At 33.5% G+C, this 14,582-nt stretch overlaps 2 protein-coding genes across 3 annotated transcripts; one reads left to right on the forward strand and one right to left on the reverse strand.

Annotated features, from left to right (window-relative positions):
* Nucleotides 1-734: 734 nt before the first annotated feature.
* On the reverse strand, nucleotides 735-7,276 carry LOC140834582 (phytyl ester synthase 1, chloroplastic-like). Of its 2 annotated transcripts, none has more exons than XM_073199582.1 (13): nucleotides 6,417-7,276; nucleotides 6,026-6,077; nucleotides 5,641-5,696; nucleotides 5,345-5,503; nucleotides 5,155-5,259; nucleotides 3,854-3,960; nucleotides 3,465-3,586; nucleotides 3,171-3,279; nucleotides 2,233-2,363; nucleotides 1,699-2,068; nucleotides 1,487-1,600; nucleotides 1,255-1,346; nucleotides 735-1,176 (listed from the first exon to the last, which is right to left on the reverse strand). In XM_073199582.1, the coding sequence occupies exons 1-13, from the start codon at nucleotides 6,838-6,840 to the stop codon at nucleotides 876-878; spliced, it is 2,142 nt and encodes a 713-aa protein (XP_073055683.1). In that variant the 5' UTR covers nucleotides 6,841-7,276; the 3' UTR covers nucleotides 735-875. The 2 variants fall into 2 exon arrangements, with proteins under 2 accessions (XP_073055683.1, XP_073055684.1); XM_073199583.1 differs by having other exon boundaries at nucleotides 6,231-6,560.
* Nucleotides 7,277-11,704: 4,428 nt separating this feature from the next.
* Nucleotides 11,705-14,493, forward strand: LOC140834584 (replication factor C subunit 2). Its single transcript, XM_073199584.1, has 7 exons — nucleotides 11,705-11,947; nucleotides 12,354-12,460; nucleotides 12,560-12,661; nucleotides 12,835-13,030; nucleotides 13,662-13,790; nucleotides 13,873-14,067; nucleotides 14,149-14,493. Exons 1-7 carry the CDS (start codon nucleotides 11,792-11,794, stop codon nucleotides 14,257-14,259), a joined length of 996 nt encoding a protein of 331 aa, XP_073055685.1. The 5' UTR covers nucleotides 11,705-11,791; the 3' UTR covers nucleotides 14,260-14,493.
* The last annotated feature ends 89 nt before the right edge of the window (nucleotides 14,494-14,582 follow it).

The raw sequence follows: 14,582 nt of genomic DNA on the forward strand, positions 1-14,582 counted from the left end.
TAAGAGATCCGTCTCACAAATAAGATCCGTGAGACCGTCTCACACAAGTTTTTGCCAATCAAATAATGGTATTCCTAACATTTCAATTATTATTTATTAAGTCTTAGTAGAGAAAATTTTGGTAAGTTCGATACTTTATTTTAATTGCAAAATCACCCTATTCATTTTAATATGTATCAAATATTAACGGATTTATTGGAAATTCATTCAGCCTTAAATGACATTTCTTAACTTAGTTGATGAAAATATTTCGTCACAAAAAAAGTTGATGAAAATAAAAATATAACATTTTGGCAATTTTAAGCAGTTTTCGTCAATTTTAATACGTAACAAATAAATTTTGAAAAATTTTACAAATATGTAACGTTTACACCAAAATATTGATATGTACAGACGATGAAGTAAAGAAAAACGTTGTTTTTTAGAGTAAATAAATAAATAACAAAAAATGTTAGATTTCAAAAGAGATTGGGCCCAATTGTAAGGGTCCATTTGACCCATTTAAGTCTTAATAATAATTACTCGGTGAGAAACAACCATTTTTTAAATAAATTTTTGCCAAAAATTTCAAATTGACCAACGTTTCGATTTTTCAGCCGACCTCAAGAACCAGCTGGCTGTAAGCTGCAGTTAAGTAAACCATTTGCTTACTGGATGTTCAATTTTCAGCAAGAAAAAAATGATTAGATTTCTTATCAACACTTGTGTGAGTAAAAATTCAGATTTAATGTGTCATTTTCCTGAAAGTAAAAAATTTGATGGCCTCCATGCACGAGGATCATGGCAATAGGAGGTTCTACATGTCATTGAACTTATTCTTAAGACGCCACTGTAATTAATTATTAAACAAGAAAAACTAATGATTAAGGTTCCATTCATGGCTCAAAAGCAGGAACCTGATCCATAGATGCATATAGGGATCGATACACGGTCCTGTCGAGTATACCCCTGTAAGGATCTTCCTTTCTCTTTTCCAGCAGATAGGATATGTTGGCTTCGACTTCAGATTTTATCTGGAAGTACAGTTCTCTGGCTCTTTCTTTGTCCTTCAACATGTCTTTCATTCCCTTTGTATGAATCGGCTTCCCAAACAAGTAGTACAATCGTCCTGGAACTTTGGGAAGAAGTCCAGGAATATATAAAGCTTGATTTGCAACCTCACCTTTCATCCCAGCCCTTTCAGGTGAACAAAAAATTGCTTTGAGCATGTATTGAGATGTAAGAAGTGTATGGTATACGGTATACGTATGTTACCTCACGTTAAACGATTTGGATCTTTCGTTATCTCTTCTTATTCGGTCACTCAAGAAAGGGATCTTCATCAAGTCATCGTAGTCCAACACTAACTGCCAATTTGAAGAAATAAGAATGTAAGGGCATCAATAAACATCAGGAGTTGCATATTGATTTAGAGACATTCAGCTTATCATCAAACTGAAGCACATTAAGAATGTAAGTTTGGCTAATCTTATGTGTAAAACATTACCTTTGCTATGTCATCTTCTCCAACTACTCCAAAAGGTACAATTGTGGCTCCAAATCTTGCAGCCATCCTAACAAACTCGGGCTGGTCAGGCCAAAACAATTTATACTCTTCACCCTGTATAAATTTAAGGCCCAGATACATCAAATTCCTATCGCATTTCTCGCAAGAAAGGAAAGAAAAAGGTAGTTGGTTTAGAAAGAAAAATGGCAAACCTTACGGTGTAGAGCCTCACGAGCACCACCAGGATAAAGTAGCACGTGAGATTTTGTCGAGAACAACTTGAAAAGGCTGCTTGGACTTACAGGCAATGCACCATATACTCTAATATTATCGATGAAAGAAAATTCCTTGTTTTCACCTTCAATAAGATGAGAAAACAACGATGGGTGTGCTATGCCACGAACCATTATCTTTTTCTCCCGCAGAAACTCTTCGACCAATGGGATGAGTTCCAGCCCCATAAGCATGTGATAACCAACTAACAAGACTGGACCTTCATCTGGAACTCCGGATAGGCCTCTCACTATCTTTCCATCTTCCATGGTTGATAATAATACAGGGCCAGTATAATTACGTAGCCATCTGTATTAAGTTGCGCTTGATATTAGCCACTAGAAAACATCTAAAACGAATGAAGTATGAAACTCGAATGTTATTTAGTTGGGAATTTGTTTCAACAACCAAGAAGTAGACCGAATGTTAAATACCAAGAAAACATTAAAGGGCAAAGAACCATGTCCAATGACCTGTTTTCCACAAGTGTTTGCTTAAACTCAGACATACTGGGAGGGAGAAAATCCATCACATAGTCATGTTTTCTTGATCGACGGTAGGTGCAAGTAGCTTTAATAATGGTCAATAAATTAATGCCATCCTCCTGCATCGATACAAATTGCAATGGATCAATACCACTGCGGCATACACAGTTGTAGAATAACCACATCACAGCAAGTGTTTCTGCATCCGACCATGTTTTTTATCCAGTATCTTGACAAGTGTTTCGCATAAAATAAATCTATGGAGTGATTTAAAACTACAAAAATAAAAATATAAATTACGAGCTATTCTTATTAAAATCAAGCAAGTGATAGTATGAACAGGATGATATGAAGCACTTTTTAGCACATTAGATCAACAAATTCAACTTCACATAAATTTGCACATGTCTGTGGTTTTTCCGAAGTTCTTGAACTACTACCTTTTCTAGTACCTCCATGGAGAGTGTCTATACCTCAAATTAATTCCTACTACCTGTGGCTAGCCTAAAATATAAGGAGCGCTGGAGAAAAGTAAAGTAGGCTTTTCCATCTGCTGGCATTGAAATTTGGAGTTGATTCTCTATCACTAGCCCACCCTTCCCATGAACCTTGTTAGATCGAACTTAAAAATAAGAATTGAGTTTAATTTCATGAGTAGCTGAGAACATTGGAGACGGATATGGAAAGAATGAAATAATGAAAGTGGGAGCCATTGCTAGTCGAAACAATGTGTCATGATCCATTGGTTAATACAGAATCCAAGTCCTAAGTGTATCAAAATGCACCGATTTCGCTAAGCATATATAAAAAATTATTTCTCGTAAGAAAATGTATTCTCTACATTTCTTAAAGCAAAATGTTTCGTTAGAGATTTCAGAACACTCACATGCATTTCTGAAAGAAACTGGGGCGAAATTCTCACCTACCAATAATATGGTATGCCCGTTGTCTTTGAAGTATTTTATTTTGCAATTTTTTATTGAGCTTAAAAGCCTCCGAGCTTCGTCTCCACTGGGAAGCATATTATCTTTGCCACTGAGATCCAAATGCATCATCACGATCACAAATTTAAATCATGGTTTTGCATCTTGACTCACACATCAAGAGCAGACTGATGAAAATGTAAAATAAATGGAGCAGTGACTTTTGTCTTAACCCTTATATATCAATAAAGTTAAAATTGCGCTATATTCTGAATGAATCAAAGGTAGAGAAGAAACCTGGTGATAATAAGTACTTCAGCTCTAATGGCATGAAGGCGAGAATTGGCATAAGCAGCAGCAGTTTTGAGCAGCTTCCATTTCCAAAGTAGAGTTGCTTTAGGTATTATATCCGCCAAGCCCTGTGCATATTCAAATTTAAAAAGATAGATCACTTTTTCACGAATATTGACCGTGCATATTTCATCCCTCGCAAAATTGTTGAACCAAGAGAGATACATAATGTTATGTAACATGTATAAATTTTGTTTCAGGTGTTTTATTTTTGAACTAGCCACTGGTCAAAAATATGTTTCTTTTTTTAATTCAGTGTCGGGGGATAAAAAACCCATGTGACTGAGAAAAAAGATCAAAGACAATAAATGTAGGCAATGCAAGAATGTTCTTACAGAAAGGCGTGGAAGCATTGCAGTAAGGTTGCCAGCAAGTTGTTCAAAATATTGTGCCGGAGGTAGCATCGTATTAATATTTACTGCAGCCATCTTCAATGGATCACCTGGAGTGAGCAGAAAATATTTTGCTGAACAAGTTACTCAGAAGGCTTGACAACAGTAACAGCGAAGAACCAAAAGTAATGGGTAAAAGAATAGGCAAAGCAACGATCTCCAAAGCCAAGACGTAAAGGTGAGGTTGTACATTAAGTTGCAACATACCAGAAACTTAGAAACACAAAGACTACTGACAAGTCAGGCGTTACACTGGCTGATTTTGGTTCAGACAAAAATCACAAGCCAGGACAATTTCTTATCCTTGATTTTGGTATAGGATCTAACAGAAATGAAAATGAACTCCCAGCACCATTTCCTAGATATTCTTGAACTTGTAATTAATCTGATACGAGACATTTAACACATCCCTCGCGTCCAATAATGAGACATTAGTGGGTGGTTCATAAAGACAGTCTAACACATAACGGTGATTTGGACTTTGATATCATGTTAAGATCATTACTTTGACCTAATTTGATCCAGAAAGCCAACTCAATTGTCCAACTCAATAATCATATATACAACTCTCAATACCTTGATTTAACCAATGTGAACATTTAACATACATGAATCGAAAAAGTCCGAATAAGTAATATTTACTAAAATCACTGCTAGAAATGGAACATGACCATACACGACGGTAAAAAGTTAAATACATATCATTTATTGTTTGTGAGCTTCCTAGGAGATAAAATTAAATATATGCGGATAAAAAATGAATATAGCAGAACTTATGCAGTTGTGCTCAAAGACTGACCCTTGATTTCATTTTGATGCCGTGACTGATTCATGAAATGCATATCTTAGGTTGCGACTTGGATAGATGCATTTGAAATCAAAGGATTTCGATGGATTTTGTAAATTATTTACAAGGAAACAATATATCAAATTTTGAATTTACGCCTGAATGTTTTACACATGATAACACATTGTAGAATGGATTACAAATTACAATATTATTAGGTGAACTTGAAATTCATCTTAATTAACATTAAATATTATATAAGCGTGTAATAAGTGAATTTGAAGTTTATGAATTTAGTTATCTAAATAACAAAAATACACTTGAATATATGTGAAATTGAAATTTATCGTAAAACCTTGATGTTTAAAGCTAATCACAGATTTCATGTTTTAAATAAAGGTAATCTTCCGAGATCGAACAACGTAAATAAAACTATGAATGCAGAGTGCGTGCATACCCATAACAAAGCTTAGGAGATAAGGAACTGTGACATGCAGTTCATTAGGTAAAGCTTCCAATAGTGGAAACAAAGGCTGCAGTTGTGACCTGCCAAATGAAGTTGCTGAAAAAATGAATTATCAGTGAAGTCATTCAGCTCATGTAACAGTAAGAAACTAACAACGGTATTGCCTGTGTGGTAAACTTACCTGGATTAGCTAACACGACTAAGAGGTCAATTTTCGGATTACGTGCTGCCACTGCGAGAGCCAAGCACCCACCAAAAGAATCTCCAACTAGATAAATAGGCTTTTTTGGGGATAAATAGTGTTCAACCCTGACAGTTTCTTCAACCCATTCCACTAACTCTGGAAATTTATAGAATAAAACTCACTCGTATTAATCAATGTAAAATCTATGCTTGAAAAATAAGCACGAATTCTCAATATCAATGAAACACACGCAAACAATACACAGTAAAACTAAAGCTGTAAGAAGTTACGACCTACAAATGGCGTACGGTCATGGACTGGGATATGCATGCACCGAACATCAAATACCCTGGGACCAAAGAAAAACGTCACGTTCTAATTGACGATGAAACACGATACAGCTAATTAAGCAGTAAGACAATCAGACAGGTATCTAGCACCATCATACAGTTCAGGCTCATAAAAAGAATCTTAATACATGCCATCAAACTAAAGTCTTCTGATTTACTCATTTTAATTGCTGCACAAGAACGTGTACAAACTGTTTGGGTCAAAGAATCCATGGAGTTGGGGGTGTCCATTTCATATCTTTAAAACACACCGAAAAACTATTAACTTCTGTACGATTTATGGACAATACCACGCGCAAGACAAGTGTCAACTCTGTCGCTGACTTACTTTCCAAGAGACTTATGATGCAGAGTAAGGCCGAGTCCAAGTCCATCCATTCCTGCATCAGCAAGCTTAAAGTTAAGCACACGCCTTTCCTATTATTAAAGCACTAGCAATTATCGTATAGTAACTCATCAGTCAAACAAGATAAGAAACGATAAATGTTTGGCGGACCAAGGAAGATGTGAATCAGGGTAAACACCACCATAACCTGTTGCGTCACCTCCTACAGGCATTGGGGGATCCAGGATTCTGGATGAGGTGGACAATTAAATATGTTTTTTTGGGATAGGAAACTTGCATTTTTCACAAATATATCTAAGAAAGCAGAAGTCCATTGATGGATTCACCCAGGCAAGGTCTTTCTCGGTTGCTGGGATAAGCATCAATTATTTACCGGGCAAGAACAGAAGTACAGGCGAATTTCTCAAATGAGGGCCGCATGAAATTGGAGTAAACCACCGAGGTGGCCCACCATCAGGATTAATTAGTTCTTTAGCATGATCAAGATAATCGATCACAGTTTGAGTTCCATATCCATCATCCCACAAAACCTCTAGCTTTTCCTCTTCAAAATCCTTCTCGTTTTTCAGCTCCCAGATAGTTGAACTTCTATTCTCCTCCCCAAAATCCACCAAATCCCTTTTTCTTCCATTCTCCACAGCAGAAGGCGCTCCGTTTACTTTAACAGAATCATGAGATACAACAGATGAATCGCGGCTACCTACACACTGTACATGAAATCTATTACAAGTTAAAGGTTTCCCTATATTCAAAGTGAAATGATGAGTTATCCCAAAAGTTTTGACAGCTGAAGCCATGGAAGCTGCTTCTTCAACCCCTCGAAAATTCACGAAAGTTGCAAAAGAATGGCCTAATGATAGAAGGCTCTTTTACGGTGACTGATTACTTGCATTCCTCTTGTATTCTTGTGTGCTGAATTGGGGAAAAAAATAAATGGTAGATTTTCTTGTAAATAATTAAAATAACGTTACAAGATTACGGCCACAAAATGTGGAATGTGCGTGAATGGTGTGAGTTCTTACACGAAAAATAATCCATAAGATCACGCCACAATTCTGTGGAAAAGAACAAAAACCACCACTATAATACATGCTAGTGGATGTGTAGATTTCGTGAATGATCTAGACAAAAGGGTCAAAATATTGCGATGTGATTCCTGCAAAAGTCAACACACGGTAATCTTCAAAACAAAAAGAGTTGAAACTCAGTGATCACTATGCAGATTCAGATACTCAATAGTAAGATATTATGCTACTGCAGCATGCTACAATGTAAATCTATCTATTTAATATTTATAAAAAAAATTAATTTCTGTTTTATTTTAAAATTCGATGTAAACAATAGATGATGAGAAAGGGGGAATGGGATTAATCTCGCCTCCTTTTTCTGTGTGAGTTTGTTGTACTCTTTGTAAACTGAATTGATCGAATTAAAATCGATTATTTTGGTCGGTAACCAAAATAACTGTTTTTTTAAAAAATAAAAAATTATACACAAAATTGATAATTGAAATATGATATTTTTTATCTTAATAAAAACACATATATCTCATCTAAAAATAAAAACAACAAAAACGAAAGTACAATATTAAATGTGAAAACATTAAACAAAATTTCTAAACTAAAAGTAGAATCTAATTAAAAAACAAAATTCAATGATTTTATAATTTGGTTTATCACGACCCCGAGCCCGGACCCGAACCTGCGTGACTACACAATAGGATCTTATAACAACTATTTCGTATATATCCTCGTTTTACAAAAATGATTAACCAAAGTTGTTATAAAAGTCAATTGTAAGTTCATTATAAACTCATTTTTAATCGCAACCTTCTCTTACTTATTATTATTTTGTTCTTAACACATGTAGTTTAATGGCTTATTTATTGTAGTTTAAATTAGTTATTAAAATAATGATAAATGGTCAATAACGAGGGAAAAAATGGTCATTCAAATTTCCAAGATTATGATTACATGAAACTCAAAAATGTTATGCCAAAAATGAGCTCAAATTTCCTATGACATATACAAGTATTTCCGATGTAAGATTTCGGATCTTCACATCTCTCCCTCCTTAATCATTAAAGTTATTTTCAAATTTTATAATTAATAATATTTAGGAACAAAAAAATCACAATTTTTATTCAAATAATAATCAATAAAAATATGCGTTTTCTTATTAAATATATATTTTTTTCAATATTAAAATATTATAAAACAGAATTATGAGTACAATATTTATTATTACATATAAGAAAAAATATGTGTTTTCTTATTAAGTAAAGACTTGTTCCAGCCTGAGATCCCTCATCAAGCCACTTACTTGGTGTCTAGCTTCCCAACTGGCCTTCATATTTATTTCAATATTAAAATATTATAAAACAGATTTATGAGTACAATATTTATTATAATATATAAGAAAAAATTATAATTATATTAATATATATATACACACACACATGTCAGTTCCGGACAGGTTTAGCTAAACTCGGAACTCGTCCTGGACTCGTTTAGAGGGGAATAAATCCGTCATGTCGGGTCAAGTTTAATACGGAGTTGGATTTCGACCTCGGCCCATTGTCATCCTTATAGATAATTATAATGCTCATTGACAATGCCGTTATCTAACATTTTATGGTTTTAAAACAAGTTTGGAAAAATGAGCTCATCGAATATTTGGTCAAAATCTATATTATATATATAAAAGCAGAGTTTTTGTCAAAAATAGTAATTTCTCGCCAAAATGTCATTTCTAAAATAGGAAATATATCATGAATATTGAAATATGTGTACTGCAATAAATGATAATTTCATTTTTTTTTTGCATTGATTATATCAATTAAATTAGTTCAAATTTGAATTCAATTCATTTTTATAATAATTCAAATATAATTTATGTATTATATGTTTTTTATTATTTTCTATTCAAAATGAAACATCTATATCTATATAAAAGCAGTTTTTTTGCCAAAAATAGTAATTTCCGTCAAAATGTCATTTCTGAAAAAAGAAAGATATTTCATGAAAATTGAAATATATGCACTACAATGAATGATAATTTTATTTATTGTTTGCATTGATTATATCAATTCATTTAGTTCAAATTTGAATTCAATTCATTTTTATATTAATTCAAATATAATTTATGTATTATATGTCTTTTATTATTTTTTATTCAAAATGAAACTAAACTCTTTTAAAAATATAAACTACATTAAAACTTTGAGTAGGTCTCATGTGAGACCGTCTCACGGATCACAATCTGTGAGACGGGTCAACCCTACCCATATTCACAATAAAAAGTAATACTCTTAGCATAAAAAGTAATACTTTTCCATGGATTATCCAAATAAAGATCCGTCTCACAAAATACGACCCGTGAGACCGTCTCACACAAGTTTTTGCCTAAAACTTTTGCATTGATTATATCAATCAATTTAATTTGTGATATGATTTGAACAAAGTATTTATCATTAATTTTATAAATTTGATTTAAAAATATTTATTTATCACATGTTAAAAAATACTAATATAAAGAATTAAATATGTATTTAGGTTGGTGATCGACATTAATATTTTAAACACGATAAGAACCATGTCATTGTATTAGGGTAACACAATTAATCGACATACATTCATATCTAAGAATTTTTTCAAATTTAACGAAAAAATAGTTTTTATTTTTATTTTTTATAATTATATTAATTTTTTAAAATTTAAATATCTATTTTTTTTATAATAATTAATTTTTAATAATATCATCTCGTATATCGCACGGGTTAAATACTAGTTTTGTTTTAATAAACAAGTCCTACATAAACATGAGTAGGTCTCATGTGAGACCGTCTCACGGATCTCAATCTGTGAGACGGGTCAACCCTACCCATATTCACCATAAAAAGTAATACTCTTAGCATAAAAAGCAATACTTTTTCATGGATTATCCAAATAAAGATCCGTCTCACAAAATATGACCCGTGAGACCGTCTCACACAAGTTTTTGCCCATAAACATATATATGTTATTGTTCAAACATTTCAACTAATCGCTTAAACATTACCCATCTCGTTGCTTTAGTCGTAAAGACATAAGCTATGTTTGAATAATTAAGATCGTCGAATATTATTTTTCTCGATTGATAACATAACTAATTCATTTGATATTGACATAGTTAATAAGAGACAAATGTTGATCGACTTCAACTTAAAAAAACTTATTTACGTAGTTGCAATTATAAATGATATGGTCAACAAAATTCATAAAAAAAACCGTAAGTGTTTGGATAACAACCAATCAATTTGTTCAAATTATTCAGCATATAAACTTATCTTTTTGCTTATATCTATAAAATGCATTTCAAGATCAACAACCGCATGGAAAAATCTTATTATCATTATTTGAGCTGTCATTATCTCAAAACTCATTCAAGATTTTCACAAGATCTCAATAAGTTATAATTCTCAATACTCATTCAAGTTTTTTACAATATCTCAAAAAATTATAATCATCATCGCACCTTGACTTTTATAAATAATAAAAACTAAAAGGCAAAAATTTGTGTGAGACGGTCTCACGGATCGTATCTGTGAGACGGATCTTTTATTCGGGTAATCAATGAAAAAGTATTACTTTTTATGCTAAGAATATTATTTTTTATTGTGAATATCGGTAGGGTTGATCCGTCTCACAGATTAAGATCCGTGAGACGGTCTCATCCATTAAAAATTATTATTTTTTATTGTAAATATCGGTAGAGTTGACTCATCTCACAGATAAAGATCCGTGAGATTGTCTCACAAGAGATCTACTCCTATCGCACTATGGTTTCGTTGAATCGGCGCTGCGAGGAACCTTGGCACATATTTTTCATTTTTTAAATATTTAAATAATTCAAATAATTAACAGAAAACTAAATTTAATAATAATTAATAAAAAAATTAACAAAAAGGAAAGAAGTTGTTGGGATGATATGTATTTTTTTTTAAAAAATTATTTTATTTCGTATATTTTTTGTAAGCTTTATTATTCTAATTATGTGTAATTATAATGTTTTAATAATGTGAATTTTTTATTTGTTAATAATAATTATATTTTAATTGAATAAAAAATTAATATTTCTCCTCATATTTACAATATCAATGAGAAAAAGTTATTAACGAACTTCATTTCACCAATATCCTTTAATTATCGAACACGCTCTTCACGATTTCCTCAATTTTCAGTTATATTTTGAAATTTAACAAAAGAGTTACGTATAACATACGCATTTAGATTTTGCCCGTTGATACCTTTATAATTAAAATTTATATATCTGGTTCAAACTTTGTTTTTTGTTTTCCCACAATTTTACCAATTTCCGACAAATCTAACCAAATTTGAAAGACTTTCAATAAATTTAATGAAATTATATCGAATCCTTTCATATACTAAACCCGTTTTAGAATAAAATCTCGACAAAACATAACTTTTAATATTTTTTTAAAATTTAAATAATGGAAAATAATAATATTTATCAAAATATTTAATAAAAAATAAAAAGATTTGTAATAAATCCAAGGAGCCTCGGCCCCTTGAACAATTAAAATATTCAGAGCTCGTAAATTCGCGGAATTAGTAAAAAAAAGGGGTTTCATAGTGGAAAATAACATATATACCCTCAAGTCCGTAAAATTACAAGCAGGAAAAACTCCCGCCCCTCCACTGGCGAGGGTTTTGCAGTTTCGATTATTCTGCAGTGTCTGAATCGCTAATGGCTTCGTCATCTTCATCCGCCCCGGGCCCTGAAATGCCGTGGATAGAGAAGTATCGACCATCCAAGGTGGCGGATATAGTCGGGAATGAGGACGCCGTCTCCCGTCTCCAAGTCATCGCGCGTGATGGCAACATGCCCAATCTCATTCTAGCTGTGAGTTGGGATATATCTTCTGAACTTGAAATTCAGTTCATATTTTGTAACCCGTGTAGGAATTTTTTCACGTCTTTTGTTGGAAACATCCACTCTGACTGTATTGCATGTGGGATGTTGCTGTAATAGGGTTTGGAAATTTGTTTGTCTACTGCAGATTTTCATTTTGTTCCTTATGTAAGTATTGTTCCCGCAAATGATATCATGATCATCTTTAGCCACTTTACACTTATACATCTATGACTGTAGAATAATTCATTATTTCACATCAAGTTGCAAAAGGTTGATGGTCCAAAATTGTATATGGAAAAGGTCACAGTGCAACGAATATACAGACAGAGTTCCTTTCCTAGGTTAATTTATTACTTCCATGAGCACTGGTGAGTACACCTTTTCCTTTCTGCAGGGTCCTCCTGGAACCGGTAAAACTACTAGTATGTTGGCGCTTGCGCATGAACTTCTAGGACCAAATTATAGAGAGGCGGTTTTAGAGCTAAATGCTTCCGATGACCGGTAGTGAAAGTTTTTGTTTAGTTTAATTCAATAGTTTGAATTTGTTTGGTTCTTTTGTCAAGTACTCAAGTTCTTGTTATGCTACTCTTTATCATCCAGAGGGATTGATGTGGTGAGAAACAAAATAAAGATGTTTGCCCAGAAGAAGGTTACATTGCCCCCTGGGAGACACAAAATAATAATTTTGGATGAAGCTGACAGGTGAGTTTGCAGTTTCTGTTTTGCATGCCAATGAAATAAAAGAAGGCATCTTGATGTTATTTCTGTACGTTGTTTAGGTCGTAGTTTGAATAATTAACTCCCCACCCCACTGAATTTGTTGCATTTTGGATTAGTAATTGTGGTACAATTTGAATTTTTTTTATGTAAACTAGCATGACATCTGGCGCTCAACAAGCTTTGAGGAGGACAATGGAAATATATTCGAATTCAACTCGTTTTGGGCTTGCTTGCAACACATCTTCAAAGATTATAGAGCCTATTCAGAGTAGATGCGCTCTTGTTCGATTTGCTAGATTATCTGATCAAGAGATCCTCAGTCGTCTGATGGTGGTGGTTGCTTCAGAAAAGGTATACATACTAATCTTGTTACGCCTCCAGTTTAATGATATCCAAGTTCTGGTGTTTTTATTGTCTAATGACTGATGAAGCTCATTTTCTAGGAATTAACAGGGGAAAATAATTAAATTCCAGATAGAGTGTTTTTTGTTGCATATGAGAAGCTCACTCATGCTATAACTGCAGAAACATTCTTATTGGACCGTTGGTATACTGCTTTCACTCATTAGTCTAGGTCACCCCACATGCGCAGTCAGTCATTGACTGGATGTTCAGCTTTAGAATGTTATGTATTTATTTCAGCCAACCTGTACACTTTCATATTGCCTTGATGCATCTCATTTCCTACTTCTATATGACACTCTTTAAAGCCTCCTGAATGACAAAGCTTATTCCTTCCTCTTAGGTCTATGCTACGGTGATGTAGCCACAGGTTAAAAGTTACTAGCTAGCTTCTCTCTGACTCTGATGTAACTTATATTGCAGATATTTGCATTTGAATTTGTTTATTCTAACCATTAATTAATTGTTTTTCTTTCCTTTGCCTGATAATTTATCTTCCAATTTGTTGCACCAATAGTGTTTCCCAAGTTTTTGTATAAAATGGTTTACCCTTTCTCTTACACCCTGTTTATTGATTTAGGTACCCTATGTTCCAGAAGGTCTTGAAGCCATCATCTTCACTGCTGACGGTGATATGAGACAGGCATTAAATAACTTGCAAGCCACAAACAGTGGATTTTGTTTTGTCAATCAAGAAAATGTTTTCAAGGTCACGAAGCTTCAGGATCAACGTAATATGAGCATTAACCTTCAAATGTGCGTGTAATAACTGCTTTTTTTTTTACATTCAGGTTTGTGATCAACCACATCCTTTGCATGTAAAGAACATGGTACGTCATGTACTCGAGGGGAAATTCGATGATGCATGTGCTGGTTTAAAGCTGCTCTATGATTTGGGCTATTCTCCAACTGACATAATCACTACCCTTTTCCGTATCGTAAAGAACTACGATATGGCAGAGTATCTAAAGTTGGAATTCATGAAAGTAAATAACCAAAGAATCTCAATCTTCCCCTTTTCCATATCATCTGCTGTCAATTTACTCAAACCTCTTCTGTTTTTTAAGGAAACTGGATTTGCTCACATGAGAATCTGCGATGGAGTTGGTTCATATCTTCAGATGTGTGGTTTACTTGCTAAGCTCTCACTGGTACGTGAAACTGCCAGAGCAGCTTAGATAGACATTTCCCCATTCTGTATGTTGGAAACTTGAGTTTACACATGCATCATAGATTCGTGTGATTGTTGCCTCAGTACTAAGATGTTTAATGTTGTGAGTCGTGGTCCTGTATGTATATTTTCATGCAATTCTGGTGCGCTTTAATTCAAGTAGGCGCCGTTTGTGGTCTCTAGTGATGATTAATTGACCTATCTAATTCAAAGAGAACCAAGTGTGAGTGCTTTTCCTACATCATTCTATGGAAGTTTATCTTGAAACTGTGCTGCGGTGCCTGCTGCCTGCAGCATACAAACGTTGTGCAGTGTCAGTGAAATTTGTGA

Source organism: Primulina eburnea, chromosome 6 (genome assembly GCF_022965805.1).
Source record: "Primulina eburnea isolate SZY01 chromosome 6, ASM2296580v1, whole genome shotgun sequence".
Taxonomy (NCBI): Eukaryota; Viridiplantae; Streptophyta; class Magnoliopsida; order Lamiales; family Gesneriaceae; genus Primulina; species Primulina eburnea.

Bases quoted from the DNA above. Each gene is read 5' to 3' on its own strand.
- LOC140834584 (XM_073199584.1), top strand. From the start codon at position 11,792: ATGGCTTCGTCATCTTCATCCGCCCCGGGCCCTGAAATGCCGTGGATA. The intron at 12,662-12,834 runs GTGAGTTTGCAG...TATGTAAACTAG, and splicing joins ATTTTGGATGAAGCTGACAG to CATGACATCTGGCGCTCAAC. The intron at 13,031-13,661 runs GTATACATACTA...TTATTGATTTAG, and splicing joins TGGTGGTTGCTTCAGAAAAG to GTACCCTATGTTCCAGAAGG.
- LOC140834582 (XM_073199582.1), bottom strand. From the start codon at position 6,840: ATGGCTTCAGCTGTCAAAACTTTTGGGATAACTCATCATTTCACTTTG. The intron at 2,069-2,232 runs GTCATTGGACAT...AACTTAATACAG, and splicing joins CAAACACTTGTGGAAAACAG to ATGGCTACGTAATTATACTG. The intron at 1,347-1,486 runs GTAATGTTTTAC...TCAAATTGGCAG, and splicing joins GAGAAGATGACATAGCAAAG to TTAGTGTTGGACTACGATGA.